Source organism: Equus quagga, chromosome 1, assembly GCF_021613505.1.
Source record: "Equus quagga isolate Etosha38 chromosome 1, UCLA_HA_Equagga_1.0, whole genome shotgun sequence".
NCBI lineage: Eukaryota > Metazoa > Chordata > Mammalia > Perissodactyla > Equidae > Equus > Equus quagga.
This window is the reverse complement of record NC_060267.1, coordinates 91,278,599-91,302,922: the sequence shown is the minus strand read 5'-3', so window position 1 is coordinate 91,302,922 and position 24,324 is coordinate 91,278,599. Positions and strand designations below refer to the sequence as shown.

General features: G+C 61.6%; 1 protein-coding gene across 1 annotated transcript in view; it reads left to right on the top strand.

Annotated features, from left to right (window-relative positions):
- Positions 1 to 24,324, top strand: part of FIBCD1 (fibrinogen C domain containing 1) — a 32,602-nt gene that overhangs the window by 6,593 nt on the left and 1,685 nt on the right. Inside the window, exons 2-6 of the mRNA XM_046640281.1 lie at positions 2,160 to 2,639; positions 6,644 to 6,803; positions 7,250 to 7,386; positions 19,346 to 19,442; positions 23,686 to 23,865. Of these exons, the coding sequence (XP_046496237.1) occupies positions 2,160 to 2,639; positions 6,644 to 6,803; positions 7,250 to 7,386; positions 19,346 to 19,442; positions 23,686 to 23,865 (1,054 nt within the window). The remainder of the gene's footprint in view (positions 1 to 2,159; positions 2,640 to 6,643; positions 6,804 to 7,249; positions 7,387 to 19,345; positions 19,443 to 23,685; positions 23,866 to 24,324) is intronic.

The window sequence follows — 24,324 nt, the reverse complement described above, 5'->3', positions numbered from 1 at the left end:
TGGTGGGGCTCGTGGTCCAGGACAAGTTTCCTGGACCGGGGATCCGCTGGCCCCCGAATCCCAGCTTTCATCAGATTCTCAAAAGGATCCGTGCCCCAGAAGAGGGTACGAGTCACCCTCCTGGGCACACGAGCTCCCACAGGGCAGGCTGGGATGACTGCTTCTCTCTCCTTAAGGCCTGGCCTGGAGCCTGGCTCTGGGGATACCCAGAGTGTGAGTGAGCCAATGAATGAAGTCAAAGGGGATGATTATTGCCTTGCTGAGTGTCACCATGGGGGAAGGGAGGAGGAGCCCCTCCCACACTGAGAGGAGGGCTGAGGACACAGTCCAGAAAGGCTTCCTGGAAGAGGCGGCATCTAGCTGAGCCCTGAAGGAAGAGAGCAAGTTAGGCTGGTAGAGGAGGAGCAGGGAAGCAGATGCTTCAGCCGGAGGGAGTGGCCTGGGAGCTAAGTGTTTAGGTGTGGCCTGAGCACATGTCGAGATGCATGCAGCCAGGTGGATGTGCGCCCCGGGGCCTGGGCAGGTGCGGAGAGAGGAGGGGTGGACTCTGAGTCCTGGGGGCGTCTGTCACTGCCGGGCAGGCTCAGGAATTCTCTCCCTCCCTTCCCTGGGGGTCTGCTGTCCCCCTGCACTTCACCCCTGAGCCCATCCTCCTCTGGTGCCACACAGGAGATTCAGGAGTTGCCTGTAGGGTTTGAACTTATGGAGGAGACGCTCTCACTCTTGCGTATCTTCCCACGGTCAGACCCGCGATGTAAGAGGCATCGCGACTTTATTATCGCTAAGAAAGCAGGCAAGGGGCTGGCCCGGTTAAGTTACTGAAGTTCCTCTTCAGCGGCCCGGGGTTCGCTGGTTCAGATCCCGGGTGCGGACATGGCACCGCTTGGCAAGCCATGCTGTGGTAGGTGTCCCACATATAAAGTAGAGGAAGATGGGCACGGATGTTAGCTCAGGGCCAGTCTTCCTCAGCAAAAAGAGGAGGATTGGCAGCAGATGTTAGCTCAGGGCTAATCTTTCTCAAAAAAAAAAAAAAAAAGCAGGCAAGCTGTCAGTCACAACTGTGGGATGTCCCCTACATCGGAGACGTTAAACTGAGAAGAGAAAGTGCATCTCAACATCGACGACACGCAGAAATAACACTTTGGGTGGACAATAAAAAAACCAAACACCTCCAGATGCTCTGTGCACATCGATCATAAGATAATAAAAGCCGCTAATATTTATTGCACAAGCACAATGCCGCAGGCGCGGCTGCAAGAGCTTTAGTATACCGGCTCATTTAAAGACGCGTCTCGAGTTCAGAAAGTCGGAAATGTGGGGGAATTCAGTCGGAGAAGGTGCCTGGCTCTGGGAGGAGGCAGCAGGCTGGAGATCTAGTCAGCTCTGCTTCGAATCTGCTGTGTGGCTGTGGGCAAGCCCCTCACCCTCTCTGGGCCTCAGTCTCCCCATGTGTCCAGTGCTCCGTGGCCGCTCACTGAGCTCCTTTGGGCTGTGACTGGGTGCACCATTGCTGGCACCGTTACAGCTCCGTCTTCCTGAGTCTGCACGCAGGCACCTGCATGCAGGCGGTGGGCATCGTTCTCGCCCCCATTTTGCAGGTGAGGGCATGGCGGCTCAGAGAGGTGAGGTCCTCACCCAAGGTCCCCCTGCGGGAAGTGGCAGCGTGGGGGCCTGAGCCCGGCCTGTCTGGCTGCAGAGGGCGAGACTTCACCTCCAGCCCTTACCAGACCCTGGAGGGCTCCTTGTGGGGAGAGGTGGCTGCCCCGTGCAGGCCACATGGGGCAGGGCAGGGCCAGCGAGGGGAAAGGGCCTCTCTCTCCATCGGTCTCCCCGTCTCTCTGCCTCAGTTTCTCTTCTCATCCCCTCCATCTCTGTCTCCCTGCCCCTCTCATTCTCTCCATCTTGCTGTATCTTCGTGTGTCTCTGGGACTCTGGCTCTCATCTCCGTCTGCCTGTGTGACTCCTTCCCCTGTCCCCAAGAAGACGGCCCCCTCTGAGCCTTGTCCAGGCCTCACGTGGGCCAGAGGCGCCGCCCGGGGCTGCCTGGGTCCTCCTCGCGGGCAGGGCTGGAGGCCCAGCTCTGCCCCTGATGCCGCCCCTTCTCTCTCTTGTGCATCTGTCTGTCCGTCTCTGTCCGTGTGCCTGGGGCCGGCCGGCAGCGGCTGAGCTGCGGCTACGTGCTGTGCACGGTGCTGCTGTCCCTGGCGGTGCTGCTGGCCGTGGCTGTCATCGGCGCCTTGCTCTTCCTGAACCACGCCCGCACGCCCGGTACGGCGCCCCCGCCCGTCGTCAGCACCGGGCCGGCCGGCGCCAACAGCGCCCTGGTCACTGTGGAGAGGGCCGACAGCTCACGTCTCAGCATCCTCATTGACCCGCGCTGCCCCGACCTCGCCGACGGCTTCTCCCGCCTGGAGGGCGCGCAAGCCTCGGTGCTGCGGGCACTGAGCGAGCAGCAGGCCAGGCCGAGGCTGGCGGGCGAGCAGGAGCAGGAGCTGCTGGACACCCTGGCTGCACAGCTGCCCCAGCTGCTGGCCCGCGCCGCGGAGCTGCAGGCCGAGTGCGCCGGGCTGCGGAGGGGCCACGGCGCTCTGGGCCAGGGGCTCAGCGCCCTGCAGAGCGAGCAGGGCCGCCTCGTCCAGGTAAGGACAGCGTCTCTGCAGGGTTAGGGGGTGGTGGGGTTGTTGCCACCACGGCCTGCCACGTGCTGGGCGCCTGATGTCCACAGCCTCACTTAATCCCCAAGTGCCCGGGGACCAGAGGCTGTTGCCATTCCCATCCACAGATGAGCAACTGAGGCTCAGAGAGGTGAGTCTATCATCCAAGGCCACACAGCTCGTGGCGCCAGGATTCAAACCGTTTCCTACTCTCTGTCCTGGTGACCCTGCGTATTTGCATAGCACCCCGTGTCATCCAACAGTCAGGTCAGACCCAGGGCTTGAGGGGCTTCCCAGGTGCTCTGGAGGAGGTGGGATGCAGGTAAGGCTGGTCGTGGCCTCCATCAGTAGGGAATCGAGGTTCAAGGTCACGTGGCTGGTCGGTGCCACATGGCCAGAGAGAGCCGCGCCCCCTCTCGACCCCCGCCCCACTCCCTGCTCACAGCTTTCCAGGGAAGAAGGGACAGTGGAGGGAGCCCAGCCAGACCCTTAACCATCCCCACCAGCCCCGCCCCGTCCCCGAGCCAAGCCAGGTCCCAGCAAGCGCCAGGTAGACCTGAGGGAAGCGTTTCCAGCGCTGACCACGCCTGGAGCATCAGCCAGAACGTCCCCCCAGAGGAGCAGGGACTTCGGGTCATCTCATCTGCCTTCCGCCATTTTCCAGGAGAGAAAACTCAGGCCCAGAAGGGGTGGTGATTGGTCCAGGGTGTGGCCAGGTCAGCCCTGGCATCTGGCCTCCGGGTGCTCTGCCCAGCCTCCAGCCCTGTATCCTGTCACCCGGTGACTCAGGTCCTCAGGGACCAGGGGGTGAGCCCCACCCCCACCATCTGTCCCAGCGCGTTCTGGACACCTGGATGACCAGGCATTCGGTCACCTCGCCGCTCATGAGCCATGGGCCTTTTCCCGCCCTCTGAAGGCTGCAGCTGGAGGGAGTACATTGCTCATCGTGCTGTCTGGGTGACCGACGGGAAGGCGGCGCCCCCCTCCCGGGTGGGGTGGAGGTGGGGCATTCAGCCGCCTTCCTGCTGCCCCTCATCGCAGGGCTCGAGGAGACCCCCCCCAGGCTTTCTGGGTGATCTGGGCCCCCACCTCGCTCTCCGCATGGCTCAGCCTCTGGTCAGCCAGGCCAGGCCAGGCCAACAAATGCTCACCCTTAGGGCAGGTGGAGGATGGGGGTGGGGCCTCGGGGTCTCCCGCACGCCCACCTTCGCAGAGGCCTCGAGCTGCTCCCGCAGGCTCACAGCTTTCCTGGGGCCCAGTAGTGCCCCGGCTCGCCTGGCAGATGACTTCTCCAGAGGATGTTTAATTTCCCGCAGACTCCAGGTGACTTCGGAGACCATGAGTCTTGCAGAACATGTCGAGGTGGCTCCCAGCTCCTCCTCTCCAAGCTTCCCAGACCCTCAGCTGATCAGCCCAGACCTGGGCTTCTCAAAGCAATGCCCGTGGGCACCCCCGTCAGAACTGCCAGCGTGCCTGTTAAAAGGCACATCCTGGACCTTATCCCAACCCACGCTCCCCCGGGTCCCGACAGTTCAGCAAGTACCAAGGGGACTTGTGTACACAAATGCCTGAGCCCACTGGCCCGGGAGTGGCAGAGCCGAGCAGTTCTGCCCTCAGGGTTCGAGTTGGCAGAGGCGGGATCCAGTCCAGGCTCCAGCAAGTACCAGCTGTAGGACCTTGGGCATGTCAGGTGCCCCCTGGGGTGTGTCCCCTCAATTCTAAAATGGGGACAACACAGTCCATACCCAGCAGGATGCTGGAGCTCCTGACTGTACCGGGCTCGGCCGCATCTGACACTGGAGAGATGCCACATCAGCGTCTCTGTGATCATTATGCTGGAAATTGTTGGTAACGTGACGCTCCAGCCCATGGGGAGCCACCACTGAAAACCCCGTTCACAGTACTAACGATGGGGATCGCCCGTGCGGGGCCCACGCCGGGCGGTAACAAGCCCTTTGCAGCACAGTCGCCCCAGGAGGTGGGAGTCATCACCCCATTCTGTGGAGGGGCAGACGGAGGCTCAGGGTGGCAGAGCACCTTGTCTCAGCTCGGTCATGCGACTATGAAGAGCTGGAAGCGGCAACTCTGATGTCACCGCCTCTAAAAGCTGCCAGCTCCTCTTGAATGGATCTGCACAGCACAGCGAGCAGGGACTGACTCTCCCCATTAATTCGGGGCATGTTTATACATACATTTTCAACTTTAATCATTTGCCGGTTTAAACGGAGGTCTTCCCTGCCCGTTAGCAAGAGCGGGCCATGCCCGATGCCTGAGTTTTTCAAGTGTGTCGGCTTCATCACAGAAGGATGGGCAGTCCCCTGGAGACTTAACCAATGAGTCTGATGACTTGGCCGCCCACACCCTGCAGGGTGGCCCCCGCCCTCTGCCCCCCGGGGTGCTGCCTGCATCCCTCTGGAGGACTCCCCCGACAGGGCCTGCCCACAGGACACTGCAGTGAAGCCCAGGGAGAAACGGGCGGCTTTGCCCACATGCCCCCGCCCGTCTGGGCGCCCCGCTCCCCGGGCCGCAGCCTCACTGAATCACCTGCTCAGCAGAGGAGAAAGTGACAAGGAAACGAAGAGCTTTGCAGGGCTCCTGCTTCCGGCCGAGCCGAGAATCATATTTTGTAAACTGCCAGCACTGTATATTTCTATTTTCCTCCCCCCAACGAGCTATTATCTGGCAGGTGACAGGTTCGGTGTGTAAAGACCCAGCAGGCTCCATGCTGGCTGGCTGGCTGGCTCAGTCTGCCCAGGACCCTGCCTCCCCTCCTCGTGGTCCTGCAGCCTCCTGGAGCCCGGGGTGGGGAGGTGACAGATCCCAGACCCCTCAGGCAGCAGGCACAGCTGAGAGGTCCCAGGGAACAGCCGTGCACTTGCTGAGCTGCAAACCTCCGGACCGTGATCGTGGGGAGGGCGGCCGCCAGCTCAGCGGTGGGAATGAGTCAAACAGAGGACACCCACTGGGTGCTCAGGCCCGGCCCACAGGCCGTCATGAGTCTCCCACCACTGGCCCCTGGAAGAACAGCTCCCGTTCCGGCTCCTGGAGGAGGAGGCTGAGGCGGGGAGAGGTACAGGGACTCCTCCAGGGCCCCTCGGAGCAGAGGAGGGGGCTGAGTCAAAACCCAGAATCGACGCTAGAGCCTGGGTCTGAACCACTCGCTGTTCCGCCCCCTTCCTGGGCTCCTGATGCAGCCCCAGGCTCCTTTCCTACCAGTCAGCCCTGGGGAAGTGGCCTGAGAACATTCTCCATCAGGGACCTCTCCTTCTGGGCCTCAGTTTCTCCATTTGTAACGGGAGGTGACAACTCAAGTCCCCACTCCTGGCAATGCTGTGGGGTGAGGTGAGGCGGTGGACATCAGAGAGCTGTGGAAAATCAAAGCAGCCTTTGCATGGAGCCGGGTGGGGTGGGTGGAGTACCCCAGGGTCCCCCTCTGTCACGTGCGGTCCCCTGCCTGAGGGTGCTTTGGAACCTGGAAGGTGCCGTCTGGATTTGCATAACGGGGTGGGCCGAGTACGACCACCCCGTGTGGGCCCCATACTGTGCTAGGTGCTTCCCTTGCGTTGTCACCAGTCCCCATAGCAGTGGGGCCGGAGAGGCCATGTTAGCCCCGTTTCAGGGCAGGTTAAGTCCCTCCCCTGCAGGCCTCTGACTGGGAAATGGGGGAGCTGGTTTGCACCCAGCGTTGCCTAATGCCAGGCGCTGCCTCCCCATGCACAGCACGTGCCTCTGACAGGCGCCTCCCCTGTGAAGGGGCAGGAACGGGTGAAGGACAGGGCAGGGCAGCAGGGCACAGGTGTCTGCGGGAGCCACTCTGCTCCCTCGCCCCTCACCCCGTCCTCTGAGATCTCTGACTCAGATGGCCTTGGGTCTGGGCCAGAGAAGGGCAGGGGCCACCGTTGCGCCGGGAGCCCACCTCCACCTGGGGGACGTCAGTGCTGGCACCCGCCAGAGCCCCTGCCCCCTGCGCCCACTCCTGTACTCCACAGCTTCTCTCCGAGAGCCAAGGCCACATGGCTCACCTGGTGAACTCCGTCAGCGATGTCCTGGACGCCCTGCAGAGGGACCGGGGGCTGGGCCGGCCCCGTGTCAAGGCTGATCTTCAGAGGGCGCCTGCCAGGGGATCGCGGCCCCGGGGCTGCGCCAATGGTGAGTGGGGTGGGGGGCTGCCATCCTTGGGTCCCCCGGAGAGAAGGGAAGGCTGGAGGGAGGGCGCCCCACAATGAGATGCCCGGGCCCAACCTCAGTTCACGGTGGCCCATTCCTTGTGCCCCAGCGTCCCCCCCCCCCCCAGCCCTGATAAAGACCCTGCTGCCATTTGCCAAGGACCTCCTGTGGCCAGGCAGCGCTGAGCGCCCTACCTGCCCCTTTTCCTGGCCCACAAGATGGGTTCGTTGTACCCATTTTCCAGATGAGGAAAGCGAGGCTCAGAGAGGGTGCTCGCTCACCCAGGGAGTGGCAGAGCCAAGGTCTGACCCCAAGGCCGGTGCTCTGGAGCCCATGTGGCATTACCGGGTGGACAGACAAGTCAGAGAGACCCAGGCACAGAGGTGGGCGGGCAGGCCCGGCCTCCCTGACGGCATTCCCTATCTCAGGCTCTCGGCCACGCGACTGTCTGGACGTCCTCCTGAGCGGCCAGCAGGAGGATGGCATTTACTCCATCTTCCCCACACACGACCCGGCCGGCTTCCAGGTCTACTGCGACATGCATACGGGCGGGGGCGGCTGGACGGTGAGTCTCCGGCTGCCCGCTGGCACGGCCAGGCCCGGGAGACCCAGGAGGCTGTGCCCATGAACCGGGGTGCTGAGCGGCCTCACGCAGCCTTCCACCCTGGGCCCGGCCCTGCCTGGTGCCCTGCGGCCCCCACAAACCTGCCCATAATCTCACCTAAGAACCACACACCCCAGAAACCTGCACGGGGCAGCTGGAGGTCGTGAGTGGACCCTGGGGGGCCCTCAGGGGCAGATCTTAGGCCCTGTTGCCTGTCTGTGGGGCCACCTGCTGCTCCCTGAGCCCCGAGCCCTCCCTGAGCAGTGGTTCCTGGGGGCGTGGGCACGGCGGGGTTGGGTCCTGAGATGCAACACGGCACCAGGCGCCTGGGGCGAGCATGAGATGAAGGGCGGATGCGGGCGGCTGCTGGCTTCGAGTTATCATAGACAGTGCGCACTTGGGAGATGGCAGGGCCCCCCCTCCAGGAGCAGGGCCCCCGGGGCATCCTGGGAGGAGCTGTGATCGCCTGTGGCTCCTGCCTGGGCGGGAGGTGAGAGCAATGAAAGGTTCAAACTGCCGATGGAAGGCAGGGGTGGGACAGCCGCAGGTGGCTTTGAAACCTCCCTGGAGGTGGGAGGAGGGGTGGAGCGGCGGGCAGGGCCCTGGCTGAGAGACCCCAGGGGGTGTCCCGACCTGCCAGCTGGGAAGCCCCTTCTGGAGCAGGTGGGCACACTTGTCTCCCGTGGTCTCTGTCCCGCCGACTCGCCTCTGCCCTTGATGGGGAACGGAATGCATGGGCCTGGCTGCATCCTAATAACACTTTACCTGTGGACGCTGAAATTGGGATTTCATGAAATCCTCGTGTATTCTTCTTCAAATGGTATTCAAATAATATTTAAACGTATTCTTTTTTTGATTTTTTTTTTTTAACCATTTAAAAATGTCCCAATCATTCTTGGTTCATGTGCCGGCTAAAAACAGGCAGCGGGAGGGGCCGTCCTGGGGCCGTGGGCCGCTGGAGCCTGGATGGCTGAGGGTGGGAAGGGAGCTTGCTCCCCTCCCCCTCCAAATCAGTGGACTTGCGGCATCTCCTGGGGCTCAGCCTTGGGCGTGGGCTTCAGCGGGGCGCCACTGGCCATTAGGTGACTTGGTGCAGATTTAAAAAGTGCATGTCCTGACCTTTGGGGACATGGCTTGGCAAAGAGAACACATGTTCTTGCCCCCTTGGCCAGGTGCCCTTGAGCAGTGAAGAACCTACACCACTGTCCCTGGGCGTCTGTGTGCCACCCTGAAAGCTGCTTAGCCTCCCTAGTTGGCTGTGGCTGGGATGCCCAGTGACAATGGAAAGCAGGACCCTAAAACTGACTCTTCAAGGAGTCTCAGCTTCACATTTAATTTCAAATGGGCAATTTTGAGCACCTGCTGTGTACTGGGTACTGGGGATGTGCGAGACGGGGAAGCCCCGGTCCCAGTCCTCCCAGGGAGCTCAGAGTCTGCGGGGGTGTGGGGTGGCAGAAGTCACTGCGAGCAGAGGTGGGGAGGCTCTGCACACGCTTCCTGGAGAAGGGGGCATTTCTTTTTTTTTTTTTAAGATTTTATTTTTTCCTTTTTCTCCCCAAAGCCCCCCGGTACATAGTTGTGTGTTCTTCGTTGTGGGTTCTTCTAGTTGTGGCATGTGGGACGCTGCCTCAGCGTGGTTTGATGAGCAGTGCCATGTCTGCGCCCAGGATTCGAACTAACGAAACACTGGGCCGCCTGCAGCGGAGCGCACGAACTTAACCACTCGGCCACGGCCCCAGCCCCTGAGAAGGGGGCATTTCTGATGAGCCTTCAAGGATGGGATCTGAGTGAGCAGGGAAGAGAAGGTGTTCTGGGAAGAAGGAGCAACTCAACAAGGGTCTGGGAATCAGGAAGCACGCGGCATGTTCTGGGAACAGAGTCAGCTGGGGCGGGTGGCGCGTGAAGAGGTGAGGCGAGTGTTGTCAGTATCCTAGGCTGCAGGGCGTGGGGCAGGCACTGGGGAGCTATTGAGGGTGCTGGAGAGAGGAAAGATGAGATAAAAACTGTGCTTCAGGAAGCCTAACCTGACTGTGCGTGTCCTTGGGAAGAACAGGGAGGGGGAGGGAGGAGGCAGTCCCCTCACTCGGTGGACAGGCCCATCACTGAGCCCTGTGCCAGGGGGCGGAGAGCATGGCCTACCCTCTTGGGCTCTGACATCCACAGACAGACCAGGGCGTGGCTCTGGGTCCTGCTGTGTGACCTTGGGCAAGTTACTTAAGTTCTCTGAGCCTCGGTTTCCTCAGCTGTGAAATGAGAACACCCACCTACCTCACTTAGAGGTCTTAACCGCGGGCAACAGAAAGTGGCTGATTTAAGCAGAAAAGGAACGTACTAGAGGGAGGCTGGGAGGCCCGGAAACCAGCTCAGGGCCACACAGCCAGGAACACAGCCCTCCAGACCCGGCCAGGGGTTGCCTGGTGAGAAGCCCACTGCCCAGGGCTGCTGCTCCTGAGCGCTGGACACAGCCACACCGGGCACGGCACCCCTGCCGAGCTCCCACTGTGCCTCCGAGCGAGAGTCCGTCTGGCCCGGCTTCTTTGCCTCCCCAGCTGCTGTCAGTGTCAGGGGTGCTCCTAACTGGGGGCTTGGGTCACCTGCCTACAGCCCTCCCCACAAGGGGACGAAGCAGCCAGAGTCTTCAGCCACTGCAGTGGCCATGATCCCTGCCTCCCACCAACCTCAGAAGACGGGGAAGGACGGCCAGCGAGACACACGTCCACTGTGGTGTGTGGCTTCGTGGGCTTACCCAGGCTGCCACCGCCAGGTGCTCGTGGAGCATTGTGCCCAGGTCTGGCCGCTGTCCCATAGCTACTTATGACAAGGAGCTGCGCCCTGCTCAAGGCACTGGCAACCCACCAGTGGCCAAGATGTGTGTCCCCACCCCCGCCGGGCTCCCCGCCAAGAGGGCATCCACGGTGGTCCAGGGAACGGTGTGGGGACCTGGAGCAGGGGCGTGTGGTCAGCGGTTTCCCGCGGTGCCCACAGAGGCAGGTGGAGTGCCTCCTTTCTCACCACGGAGCGTGATGGTGACTATTTTGGGCGCAGTGATGTCCAGGCAGAGGGGAGAGAGAAGCTCCTAGAGGGGAAGGCAGGGTGGGGTGCAGGGGAAGGCAGCCCGGGTCAGTTTTGAAAGGGGTCAGCCGTTCCGAGCAGGGGTGAGACAGGGAGGGGCGAGTGAGGCGGGCGGGCGGGCCAGGGGCCAAGATGGGCGTGGTTTGGAGGGCAGTGCTGGCCGAGAACAGCCGAGAATCCCCCCGAGACCCAGAGACAGACAGACGGCTGAGCCCCTCCCCCAGCTCTGGAGGAGGGCCATTAAACGGACTGCATCTGCGTCTAAAAGCTCTTTCGTTTTCCTAACTCACAACATCTGAGTTATGGCATTTGCCTCTGGGAACCCCTCGGCCGGCAAAACAGCGCCAGAGCCCAGAAATCAGAGTTAAGGGTTAGGACAGGCTTAATGAAAGACTGAGACGCCGGCCCGGGCTGTGCCTCTCCACTCCGGTGGACTTGAAGCCAGTCTCCGGGGGGAGTCAATCAGGATCTGGGCCGGGAGGCAGGTGATTCCTAGGCGCGGGCTGTGGGGCAATCGGAGGCGAGTGGGTGAGGACTGCCGGCCTCCTGGCCCTCCCGCTCGGACTCCTGGATCCGGCGGCCCTGGAAGAAAGGCCGTTCTCGGCCAAGAAGTGCTTGCGTGGCCGATAAGTGTTAATATCCATTTAGGCTTCCGTCAAAAGCAATCTCTTCCCAGCTACCTCTGGGCATCTGTCAGGATCACCTCCCTGCCACATGGAATCTCTCAGAAACTCAATTGTTGTTTGGGGGAGCTGGCCGCTGCCTCTCTGGACCCCAATACCATCCATCCTCATTAGGCTCCCTGTCCAAACTGCCGGGCCTGGAGTGCTGGCACCGGATGGCCCTCCCTGCTGGACAGGGCGCCTGGGGCAGGACACACCAACCAGAGCCTGCCTCCCGCAGACACTGGCCCAGGCGAGGATGGCGCTCGGCAGCCCTGCCCGCCTGGGGGACGCTTTACAGTTTATAGAACCACTGTGCTCGCCAGCACCGCAGCGACGCCCCTCCAGGCTACAGGGCGGCCTGAGAGAGAGCAAGAGATTTGTCCAAGGCCGCCCTGCAAATGAGCAGCCCGCCTGGGGCAGCACCCAGGCCTCCTGCAGCCTCACGCACGTCTGTGGAACTGACTGTCACACGGTGGCACTCATTTATGCATGAGTGCCAGCCATGGGCCAGAGGATTTGGCAGCAACCTCCCGGCCTGGTGGGGAGCTGGACAAGTCGGCTGACTTGTGCGAGGGCTGCCGGCGGAGGCCATCAGGGAGCCCAGATGACAGCCCCACCCCACTAACCCAGCCGGGGGCGGCCAAGAGAGGTCCAAGTGCTGGGAGATGGAGCGGAGTGAGGCAGGGAACAGAGTTCCAGGTGCGGGAACAGACGTGCAAGGTCCACAGGGAGATGGCGGGGCTTTTCCTGGAGCCACGGTGGCTCAGTTCTGCTGGCACACGGAGCGCGAGGGGCAGGGTCGAGGTGGTGGAGGCAGCAGGGCTGGGCCGTGTGAGGTGCTGCAGGTGCATTAGGAGCTGGGCTTTCTCCCGAGGGCAAAGTGGGCTCCCGCCGCCCCGGGATCCCCCAGGGAGGGAGTGACCCAGGCTGTGGGGCCAGGGGACTCGGGGGCTGTGGGGGAGCCACTCAGGGAGTGTGAACTCCATGGATCCTGACTCCTTGCTGCAGAGTCGGTGCTGCCATGTGGGAATGAGGCGACGCGTGGCTCCTTGGGGTGGGGAGGCTGCAGGGGCCGATGGACACACGCCTCCAGGTGGCCTTTCAGCTTGTGTGGCCACTGGTGCCAGCTGAGCTCAAGCTTCCTCTCCATGATGAGCAAAGGCCACAGGGGCCCAGGCCACGCAGGGTCACACCGATTGTTTAAGGCCACCCCTGAACCTGACACGCACACCCCCTCCCAGAAAAGGAGGGGCGAAGGGCAGGGAGGAAGGGCCGCTCCTGCTGACCTGTGACCCTGGGCAAGGGGTCTTCCTCGCTGGCCCAGCGTGGTCGCCGTGTCCTTTGAGAGGCCTCCCTGACCAGCAGGTCACCCCCATGCTCCTTCTTTGCACCTGTCACAGGTGTGGCTAGGTGATCACCGGTCCAGGTGTTGCCGTCTGTGTCCCAGCCAGGCGAGCCCCATGGGGCAGCGACTGGTCATCTTGTGGCCACCAGAGCTCAGGGCTGCGCGTGGTGCTTGCACACTGTCGCCGCCCCCTAAATACTTGCAGAACGAGTGACCGTTGGTGTCTTTGGGCGCTGTCGCCTCACCTCTCTGAGGCTCGCTCTTCTCACCTGTTCAGTGGGCCCAACAGTGCTGCTCACGTGGGGAGGGAGTCAGATCCTCCGCAGGCTGCTCCCCTGTGAGGGAAGGGGTGGAGACGAGGGGCGCAGGGGCCGGGCGGAGCCCTGGGGACTCCCTGTGACCAGAGGAACCTGGATCTGCCCAGGAGGCTCTTATAGTCAGGCGGTGTTTTCACAGAGGAGGGAGATTTGTAGAAATAGAGGCCAAATTTCCCCATCTGGAAGGTGACATGTGGAACGAAGCTCACCTCCCCCGCCGTGTGACACTGGAAAGGTCACGTCCCCTCTTGGGGCGTCCCCTTCCTCCTCTGGCCAGCAGGGGAGCCCTCATGTCTCAGTCAGCCTCCTGGCAGGGCCTGGGGACCCGGGTGGCCATGCCCAGGGCCCAGTGCAGGTTTTGGTCGGTCAGGAGCGCCCAGCTCGGCATCAGCAGGCTGGGTCCCCCACCACCCCACCTCTCTGCCTCAAGGCACGGCCTTGCTTCCACGGAGATCTGCCTGTAGCAGCACCGCTACCCCGACCAGACTGCCAAACCCTTGTCTGTGCGTGACCACCCACTGGGGACACAGAAACCAGGTCCAGTCAGCATCTCCTACCGTGGGGATCTGCCACAGAATAATTGTGCTCCGAGCCCTGACTCGGATCCACAGCACGGCCAGCTGCCCCCAAGGCTGCAAGCCAAGGGGCCCAAACCCCCCGTTCTGCAGGGCGACCACGCTCTGCCAGGCAATTTACTGTCGCTTGCGGTCAGCCAGATCAGATATGCCTCGAATTGGCTCCACTGCGAGAGAAACCCTCCCCTCCCCGTGTGCCTGCTCCCTCCTACTTGAGCTCCCAGGCAGGGAGGGAAATCTTTCCCTCGCTTGGAGGACATCAAAGGAGCCGCCACCAAGTAGCCCAGCCCGCAGTGGGATCCGGCTCAGGAAGAGATGAAACGCTCCCTGCCGCCCCGGCCCTCAGCCGGGATGTGGGCGCAGCCCCCAGCCGGGGACGCCGCGCTGGGGAGGCCGGGCGGGCCGCAGGGCTGCAGGGCTGCCAGGGGCCTTGGTCCTCCCTGCTCGGGCTGAGGCTGTGGCCAGTCCTCCTTGTCCCAGAGGCTCTGATGGCAGGAGGACCTGCCGAGACATCAGTGGGCCACGCTGCTACCTGCTTGTCACCGGCTCCCCACTGCTCTGGGGAGTCCTGGGAGCCCGCACACACGCTCATAATGACTGGTGACAACACCCCCACGTTCCCTGACCGATGTGCATAGAGAGAGCCTGCCTCCTTCCAAGGCCGTTTGGAGTCCTCAAACTTCTACCGCGGACGGGGTGGCGCACGTGGAGGCTCAGCGTTTGATAAATGGCAGCTCTGAGCGGTGTCTGCCAGGAGCCGGCAGGCGCCGACTGCCAAGCCTGGGAAACGCGGCAGGGCGCCAGGCCCGGGGGTACCATTTTCAGTCACAAACAAGGAGTGGGCCCGCTTCCTTCTGGGCGTGGCAGCTGGTTCGGAAGGGGAGGGAGGTGGCCGTGGTGAGGCTTCCTGTGTGCCACCTGGTCCACTTTTGCATCTTCGCTGAGACCCCTCAGGGGTGACAAAGGGGCTGCTAGTGGTGCCTTTTTACAGAGAGAGAAACTGAGGCTCGGAAAGTGTCCACGACTTGTCTGAGGGCACATGGCCTGTGCGAGGCAGAGCCAGGATTCGAACTCAGCTTGGCCTTGTTCTGGAACCTGTGCCCTTGCCAGCAAGCCTGGGGGCTCCCTGGGGGCACTGCCCAGAGGAGTCCAGAGGGGATGTGCAGAGTGACTGACCGCCTCCCAGGAAAGCCAGCCAAGCCTCCCAGGGCCTCCTTTGAAGGGGGCCGCATCTGTTCCGTGTCCAAGTTTTTTGTTCTTTCGGAACCAAATCCTCCTCAGCTGCAGCCATCCACCCCTTCTCCCAGAATCGACTGCGCAGGAGGCCTGGGAGGCTGGCGGCACCACAGCTGCACAGCTACCACGACCCTGCCGGTAACTGTTTCTGCAGCAGCTTCATCAGCATCTAGGAGAAATCTCAGATGCTGCCTCCTGGGGACCCTTCCAAGGTGGCAGAGATGACCCCCCCCATCTCACAGGTTTTGGACCCACTCAGCCCCCATCCCTTGGGCCTCAGTTCCACTGACTGCCTGCCAAGACCCTGCCCAATCTGCAGTTCAGCTGAGCATCTCCTCCAGGAAGCCCTCCTGGACCACCCTCCCAACTGCCCCAGCAGACGGTGCCTCCTCCGCTGCGCTCCCAGCACACGTGACAACAATTGTTACCATCATGCAGCGTTGGTATCCACCAGCACAGTTAACCATCCCTGCATCCTTGTGGGTAGAGCCTATTATAATCCTTGTTTTACAGATGAGAAAACTGAGTCACGAGGATCGAAGAAACATCCCGGGTTGGGAGCTGCTCTGCCCTGAGACTGCTGGCTTGTATGTCCATCTCTCCGGGGGCTGTGAGCTTTCTGAGGCCAGAGTCACCCCTGCCGGAGCCCAGGCACACAACAGAGGGCCTGGGGCAGCCACCCTTCCATTCTGCAGAAGAGGGGAGCCAACACTTAGATGGGCCCACAGCCTGCTGGCCGGAGTCTGGACAGAACTTGGGTCTCCTGGTGCCAGCCCAGGGCGCTTCCTGGGGCTGGCCCCGCTCAGCTATGACGGGGTCAGGTGGGCTGGAAGGTGTCGGGGAGCAATGTCCACCCCCAGCCACCCTCAGTCTCTGTATTTGTGCACTGACAGTCTCCCCTCTTCTGGCCTCAGTGGGCCCCAGCACCCCAGACTTGAGGCACCCTCACTCTGCAGAGGCCGCCTCAGCTCCAAACCTTAGTCTTCTCATCTGCTAAACGGAAGCATGAAGCGTCCCCCACCCGGGCTGTTGGAGGAGGCACTGGCCAGCGCTGGGGCAACCAGGGACCAGGCTCCAGTGCCCAGGATGAAGACCTGGTGCCCTTGGCACCTTGGCAAACGAGCAGGTCACACAGGCCCCGTCCGTGGAAGGCACCAGACCTGCGGAGCGCGAGACGGTCCCAGAGCCCGTGTGACCATCACACGGCAGTGAGCCACGCTGCAACTCCCGCCCTCCCGCCCGCCACCCCACTCCTTCCTTTGAATCCGCCGGCACCATCTGCAGGACCATGTGGGCCCAGCGCTCCCCTGGCAGAGCCCCCTGAGCCGCACTTGGAAGGCGCGCCGGCGGCGGGCGGCTGGCTTTTGAGAATCCGCACCGGGAAAACACGCTCGTCTGTCTGCCCACTCGCGGCACCTGCGCAGGAGGCCGCGGTGGCGGCAGGCGCGTCTACATCAATCAGTTTGCAGCCGGAACCCAAGGGAGGTGCCCTGGGAGCTGGACCGACAAATATTTTAGCCTCAAAATTAATACTCATTTTGTGTCCCTACCTTTCTCCTCCTTTTGTTGCCTAAGCCAGGATTCATGATCTGGGGGCAGGGCAGAGGAGGTGGACGTGGAGACATCACTCTTTTACTCGCTTCCCTCTCTGCATCTTCCTGTCTGGCTCATCCTTGCTCTGTAATTGGAGGCCTCTGCTTGGTGACATCTGGCCATCCAGCGTCCCTGAAGTCCAGCTGGTTCCAGAAATCTGAAGCCGCACCTGCAGCTCACTCTGGCATGCAGCTCACATACTCCTGGGGCCCAGCAAGAACCAGCAGACGACCTGTGGCCTCGCACACTTGGAACCTGCTGGCCACGTCGCGCTGTAATCGGCTCGAGGGTGAGGCTAAGGTTCCGTGTCTGAGATCCAAGGAGTAAGGACAGCCCGTGGCAAAGGCCAGCCACGTCCAGGGCAGCGTTTCTCAAACTGCGGGTCGTGATCTGTTGGCAGGTGGAGAAATCAATTGAATGGGTTGTGATCAGCAGTATTTTTTAAGTCCCAGAGAGGGAACAGGGTAGAGAACATCAGAGCCCACACAAAGGCAAGGCAAGTGCCATTTCAGGAAGCTTTTGTTTCAGATACAAACGCCCGTGAGCGTGCGTGTCACCATGTAAACTGCATTTCCCTGGGTCACGGTCCAAAAGTCTAAAAGCCACTCCTGCAAAGCTGCGTCACGGATGTGTCTCGGCCCCTCAAGGGACGGGTCACAATTCATCACTGCTCAGGTTACAGTGCCCTTGTTGGCAACGATCGCTGCGGCTCTGAAGTTGGTGCAGATTCAAACGGTCTCATCAGGAACGTCGGCCACGCTCAGAGGACTGCAGAGAACTTTCCAGGTGGAGGAGAAACGCAGGCAGGCCCAGGCGGCCCCTGACATGCGCTCACCCCCGCTGATCATGCACCCAGCCCGCGCGGGTCACACCTGTGACCGGCACCCAACACCCGAGGGCAGTGGGAAACGGGGGCCAAGGGCGGTGGTCTTAGAGGTGGGCCCTTGGCACGAGAGGCTGGCAGGGAGACATGGGGGCACGCCCCAGGTTTAGGAGGCCCTGGTCCAGGGCAAATGAGAGTGTGGATGTGAGGGGTGAGATGCTGGCCTTCGGGCATGGGGTGTGGGTCAGACCACCCACTCCACTGCTCGAGGCCGCCTGACTTCTGGCCAGTGTCAGGGCTTCTGTCCACTGTAACGAGGAGGGGGGCCAGGGTGACACAGAACAGGGCCGCCGGGGTTGGGGTGAGGATTTGGTGAGTACTGTGTGCCCTGGACGAGGAGGACCCAAGGCCAAGCATCTGCCATGGTCGGCTCTCAGCACCCGTCGGTCTTGGCCACTCTGCCCGTCCATCCAATGTCCAGTTTCATGCCCTGCCCGTGCCCGGAAGCCTGGCACCCCCACTTTCTACTTCCTGATAGTACTAACCGGAAAAACAATAGTGATGGCAATAATAATACCAGCTATTGTGCCATTTGCTCCTCGCTGAGGTCCTGGGAGGCGGGGCTTATCAGGGGGTGAGGAAAGTGGACCACAGCAGAGGGATGATTTACCCAGGCCACTCAGCAGGTAAACGCGGGGCCCAGGACCCTGCCCTTCCTCCAGGGCCTCTGGTTAGGCCCCATCGGATGGCTCAGGGAGGAGAGGTGCAGGGCCTGGGCTGGAAGGAGGACACGTGTGGCCTGGGGCGGGGGCTGAGGGGGCGGGGAGGGGAGGAGACCCCCTCTGGGCTGCGTTCCCCAGCTGGCATCACTGCGCTCTGCCTGCTTGCCAGGCCCTGCGCTTATTCTCAGTGGACCGCCACAGCCTTTGGGGGAGGTCCTGCTATGGTCCCCATTTGACAGATGTGGAAACTGAGGCTCAGAGAGGTGTGGTAACTCCCCAGAGCTCTAGAGCCCCGGTCTGTAACCCCTGCTCCCCACCCCCGACCCCTCTCCCCAGTCCACCAGAGTCCCCTCTCCAGCAGACACGGGCTCCCAGCTGCCCGACGCCTTCTCAGGGGAATGTCGGAGCTTCTGCCGGGATCAGGCTGTTCAAAGGGTGCGTGCTCTGGGTCCCGATCCGCAGCCATCAATAGCTCCCCGCGCCTCTCAGATCTCCCTGAGCCTGATCGAATTTCCTTCCGAGCGCCGGGCTCTCCTGAGGACTTCCGTCCGCATTTCGGGGGCGGGCGGGCCGGGTTTGAGGTGGTGGAGCCGGAGAGAGAGGGGTCATCTCCTCCCGCCCCCTGACGTCAGGGCTGCCCAAAGGCTGTGACGGACGGGTCCCCGCGGACCGCCGCGGAGCATCCGGGCAGACGCCGCGCCGGCCGTTCCAGGCGGCTGAAATCAGGCTGCTGAGTAATGGAACTGGCGGCCGCCGGCGCCGCAGCCACATCTCTAACCTCCGAGGCGGCACGGACGGCGGTGCTGCCTCTGCAAACGAGCGGGGAAGAGGCTGGTTCAACAGAAAGAGGGGGCAGGCGGGCGGGGCGGGGGGAGCGCGTCGTCAGCCGAGCTTGTAAACTCCGGCCGGACCAGCGTGGTGCTTATTTCAAAGCAATTTAACCGATGGGATTCCCGGCTCCCAAATCAGGAATGTTGTTAAGATGAGGGACGGGCGCAGCTCGCTGCTGCTCGGCCCGGAGTCACATGCTGCGGCCGCGGCCTCCTCGTCCTCCCCGGAGAAGTGGCTGGAGCTCTAGTTTCTCAAGCCCCAGGGACCCCCTGCCTGGTTGTTTTTTTTATGGGGGGGGGACGCTGCATGACTCTGGGGAGGCATTATGAGAGATGGAGCTCCAGAGGCCAAGCCTGTGTGTGAGCGCGTGTGTGTGTTCTCCATTTTTAAAGGCTAGAGAATGGGTTTTGTTCGGTTTTGTTTTGACCTGGGAGAATACAGCGGGACCCTTGCCCACCCCCATTATTATTTAACCCGTGGGGAAACTGAGGCCCGAGCAGGCCCAGTGTAGGTCCCACAGCGAGGCCGCAGAGGTGGGCCCGGGCGCCGGGTGTTCTCCACCCCGCCCCTCCCTGCTCCACCGTGATTCCCTCCTGAGGGGACCTCTCGGGGCCTGTGGCATCCAGTCTGTCCCCCCTCGGGCCACCCCGAGGCTCCTGGGCTCCTGCTCTGCTCTGGGCCAGGGCCGGGGGCCCCCGGGGCGGTGGGTGCCAGCTGTCCATCCCCCTCCTCCCTTCGCAGGTGTTCCAGCGCCGGGAGGATGGCTCCGTGAACTTCTTCCGCGGCTGGCAGGCCTACCGGGACGGCTTCGGCAAGCTCACGGGGGAGCACTGGCTAGGTGAGATGGCTGAGCCCGCCCCAGGGGGTCGCTCTCCCCCTGTGTGGCCTGGACCCAGGGGGCTCTCCCCGGCCGCGGCGGGCCTGTGTGGCTCACAGCCGCTGCGGTCGATGCTTTCAGTGTGAACGAGGTCAGCGAGCAGGAAGCCAGAGCCGTGGCTCCGCGGAGACGTGTGCCTTTCCCGGGGTCCTGGGCCCTGGCCGCTGGGGTGGGGCCAGCTGTGGCAGGCGCCGGGCTCAGTTCTAGGCGCCAGGAGGACCAGGGGACCCAACACTGCCTTACCCTCGGGGTCAGCAATGCCCGATGGCTGTGCTCTGGACACCAAGGGCCCAACTCCCCAAAAAGCAGCCAGTCTGTGCTCCCGGGCACAGTTCCCGCCACCCCCATGGCACAGCGGCCCGCTTCCCATGGCTGGCACGGACTCCTTGCCTGGCACAAAGTCAGGGCAAAAAGCTTATGTTACTACTATTGTTGTTACTATTATTTACTTACTGTTTATCTTTAAATTAGCTCAGTATTTTAAAATTTGACTGTCTTATGTAATTTTATTCTGAAAAATAACATCCATAAAAATCACAGGGTTGAGGTCCTGTAGGTATCTGGGGGAGAGCTGTGGCTTGAGGTGAGGCTGGGTTTTGTGTGTGTGGTATAATTCCCCATTTTAAAGTGTACAATCAGTGGTTCTCAGTATATTCACAGAGTTGTGCGACCATCCCACCATCTAATTCCAGAACATCTTCTCCACCCCAAAAAGAAAGCTGGTGGCCCCATTAGCAGTCACCCCGTTATATTTTTGACATATATTAAAATAAGCATGGGGCACTGGGATGACGTGTTCCCCTGAGCATCCTTTGAAGGACCCAGCACACCCCTCGGTATGCCTGTCCCACGTTAGTGTCCCTGGGCACTGGTATCTGGGCACGGCCCCCAGCCGGGCAGGAGGGAGAGGAGGTCAGAGCACAGGTGTGAGGGGGTGGCCAGCGGGAGCACCGCCCGGAGGGCTGAGTGCCGAGGTCTGGACTCCAGGTGGGAGTCAGGAGGGTCCCAGGTCTGTAAGGACTTTCAGTGGACCCCTGGGGGAAGGGGAGGGTCGGCCCCAGGGGCAGGGTCCAGGTGCGGGCCCACTGCTCTGGGTACGCTGTCCTTTGCTTAATGTCCGTCTCCCCTGACCTGGGGTCCACGAGGGCAGGACTTTCTCTGCCCTGACCTCCGCCGCGTCCCCAGCACCCAGGCAGCTACTGGCCACAGGAGATGCCAGACACCCCGGTGTGGACTCCATGACCACTGTCCCCACTTACTGTGCACCTCCTGTGTGCCCAGCCTGTGGGGAGTATTTCACGTGCACTGGCCCAACACCTCACGCCCAGCCAAGGCCGGTGGCAATGCTGTTGTCCTTCTCTTTTGTGGATGATGAAACTGAGGCTCAGCAATGGAGGCCGCTTGGCACAAGTGACACGAGTCACAATCGAGTGTGTGTGTGTGTGTGTGTGTGTGTGTGTTGAGGTGGGGGAAGCCCAGCCAAGCTTTGAACTGTACCCTCAACTGAATGAATAAAAGCAGAGGCAGGATGGGGGTCGGGTGAGAGAGAAGCTTCTAAGAAGGGAGACCCTTCACCCATCCCCCCGCCCCAGGTGCGTGTGTAAAGACAGAGAGAAGGTGGCCAGGTGGGGGCCCTGTTCCCGAACCACCACCCGCCCCTTGGAGCAGTGTGGGTGCCGATTGAAATCTATCGGCAGCCACCGAGGGTGCAGAGGAAGCATTTAAGCGGGGTCTTGATTAGCTCCCAGCAGCCAGGGAGCCTGATGAGAATGTCAACTCGGGCCCAGCCCTCAGCTCCCCTGCGCTCCCTCCCTCCGCTTTTCCACACTGCCGTCCCCTCCTCCTCGAGTGTTTTGTCTTTTCCTGTTGAGTTACAGGAGCTCTTTACATATTAAGGTATTGATCCTTTGTCAGATACACATGATACATATTTACTCCCAGTCATTTATCTTTCAGCTTTTTTTTTGGTAACATTCTTGCTTATTTCCTAGCAGTTTAAAATTTTTATGTAGTCAATTATTGCCCATCTTTTCCTTTCATATCTTCTGCATTTTAGGCTCTGTTTTCCCCTCCCAGTTTTATTTAAAATGTCTCTTGTAATTTTTCCAATGCTTTTCTGGTGTTATGCGTTAGGCTCAGCCCTTTAATCCATCTGGGAGTTCGCTGGGGTGACCGTTTCCCCTGGCCATTTTCATCCACTGGCTCCTCCTTCCTTTTGCTCTGCAACTGGAACCCTGATGGATGATGGGGTCGAGTGTCGGCTCACCATCCAGGGGCCCGCGGAAGCGGGTGTCGAGAGTATCCTGGCAGATCAACAGAGCTGGAGAAATGCAGGGCGAACAAGGGAGGGAAGGTGACCGAGAGAGAGGGAGGGTGACCGGGGCGGGGGGGGTGACCGAGGGAGCGACAGCAGTGGGGCTCAAGGGAAGAAGGGTGGAGATGAGGGTGAAGTGAATCCAAGGCCCCAGCATCCCCGCCTCGCCCTCCTTCAGGGCACCCCGCCCAGGGGCTCATGGGGGAGTCTTTGGGCACCAGCAGCCATTCAGGGGTGGGGAACGGAATCTTCCAGCATCCCCACTAGGCTGGTCTCCTTCTTGCCCTATTCCTGATTCAGATTATTCATCCTGAGCAAGAACTGAATAAGAGCAAGGAGTCTGGGCCTGGGTTCAAATCCCAGCTCCACCACTTACCAGCTGTGTGACCAGGGCCAGTTCCTTAACCTCCCTGTGCCTCATTTCCCTCACCTCTGAAACACGGACAATAATAGCGCCTGCCTCACTGGATCGATTGTGACGGCCGTGGCAAACGCCTGGATAACGTGTGCAATGGGCTGGGCACTGTTCTGAGAGCTGAACAGGATTCTTTAATTAAACTCGACTCCTTCTAATTGCGCTGGACTCATTACTCCACAGGAAGCTCTGAGAACAGTGCCTGGCATTTTCGAGTGCTGTCCATGTGGTGGCTGTTGCCATTGTTGCCTGTCGCCTGCCTCCTGCCCTTTACAGTGTGTGAGGTCCTGCTGGCCCCTCGGATCAGCCCTGGGAGGGGCGCTGCACAGGTGTGCAAGCTGGGCCCAGAGAGGGAGAGCAGCTCACCTGGAGCCCCCAGCCCGGGGAGGAGAGGAAGGCGAGGGCCCCGGGCTGCGGTGGGAGATGCTGGGCAGGTCCTGTGTGACCTTCGCCCGGCTCCTTCTCTCAGCCCTGGCCCTGGATGACGGGACCAGAGGCCTCCCTCTGGGCTGGCCGGGGGTGGGTCGGCCCAGCTCTGACAGCCATCGCAGGCACAGGCTGACCCACGACGGGGGGGCGTGGGGCTCGGGCAGGGACGGCGGGAGGGAGAGGCTGCGGAGGTGTCACTCGAGGCTGATGACTATCATCAGGCGTTCATTAAACGCCCTCTGAATCGAGACGTAATCCAACGGCAGGGAAGCACCTGGAGGGAGGGAGCGCGCGCGCGCGTGTGTGTGTGTGTGTGTGTGTGTGTGTGTGTGTGTGTGTGAGAGAGAGAGAGAGAGAGAGAGAGAGAGAGAGAGAGAGGGAGAGAGGGGGGGAGAGCTGGGGTGGGGGGCGAGGATGCAAGGAGAGCTGAGGACAGGAGGACGGAGGGAGGAAGTGGGATGGGGTGTGTTGGGGGGGGTTATGGAGCTGGGGTACAGTATTCCTCTGAGGGGAGAGGCCCTCCACCGTAACAGGGGGTCAGGCAGCCTTCCTGAGGAGGTGAGACCTGAAAATGAACAGAAGGTAACCAGCTGAGGAGGAGTGAGGGAAAAGTGTCAAAGTGTCCGAGGCAGAGGGAACAGCATGCGTAAAGGCTCAGAGGCCAGGATCAGGGAAGTGCGTGCGAGGATCAGAACCTGCCTGGCTGGAGCCCGGAGTGTGAGAGAGGATTAGGTGCCATGGCCCTCAACGCAGAAGGTTTTCCAGATTCCTCCTGACTTCTGCAGTTTTTCTACCAGCCTTCAGCTCAAAACATCTGGAAAGTGCAGCCTGGCTTACAGCAGAGAAAGCCTGAAACTTGAACACCTGTCAGTCCTCAGTTTCCGGCCACCTGGCCCACAGGAGGAAAGCAGCAGCCTAGGGCTGACAGCATACACTTGGTGGTGGTTGTCCCTTTCTGTCACCAACCACATGAGCTCAGCTCTCGTTTCTCCTTGGTGTTCTCCGGGGAGGCCACCCCCTCACCCCCATTGTCACCCCCTCTCCAGGGCTCAAGAGGATCCACGCGCTGACCGCACAGGCCGCCTACGAGCTCCACGTGGACCTAGAGGACTTCGACAACGGCACGGCCTACGCCCACTACGGCAGCTTCGGCGTGGGCCTGTTCTCCGTGGACCCCGAGGAGGACGGGTACCCGCTCACCGTGGCCGACTACTCGGGCACCGCAGGTAGGGCGCCAGGCTGCCGCAGGGGACGGGCCGGGGGCAGCCCACCTGCCTCCCCCCCCGGGAGGACATAGGAAGTCCTGCCTGCTGGGTCCAGTGCTTCCGGCCTCTGGGGTCAGGATCAAGGCTTCTCACCTCCACCTCCACGTCCCGCCTGGTCTGCATCCCAACCACGAGAGGCCAGCAAGGCCTGGACAGGTCACCCATTTTGCAGATGAGCAAAGGGAGCCGAGAGCCAGGAGCCAGGACAGTGGGGTTTGGGCTCTGCTGGGCCTCTCAGGGGTGGTGGCAGAGCCCCTCTGGGCTGGGTTTCTCCTCTCAGGCCCAGGCAAGAAAGCAAGGAAAGGGAGCATGTGTAGAAGCTGGGAGGAGGGGTAGAGACTGCCTAGTCCCAGGGACAGCGATGGGGACCCCCAGGTGGCACCGTGGGTGCATGTGAGCTCCATGGACACCATAGGTGTG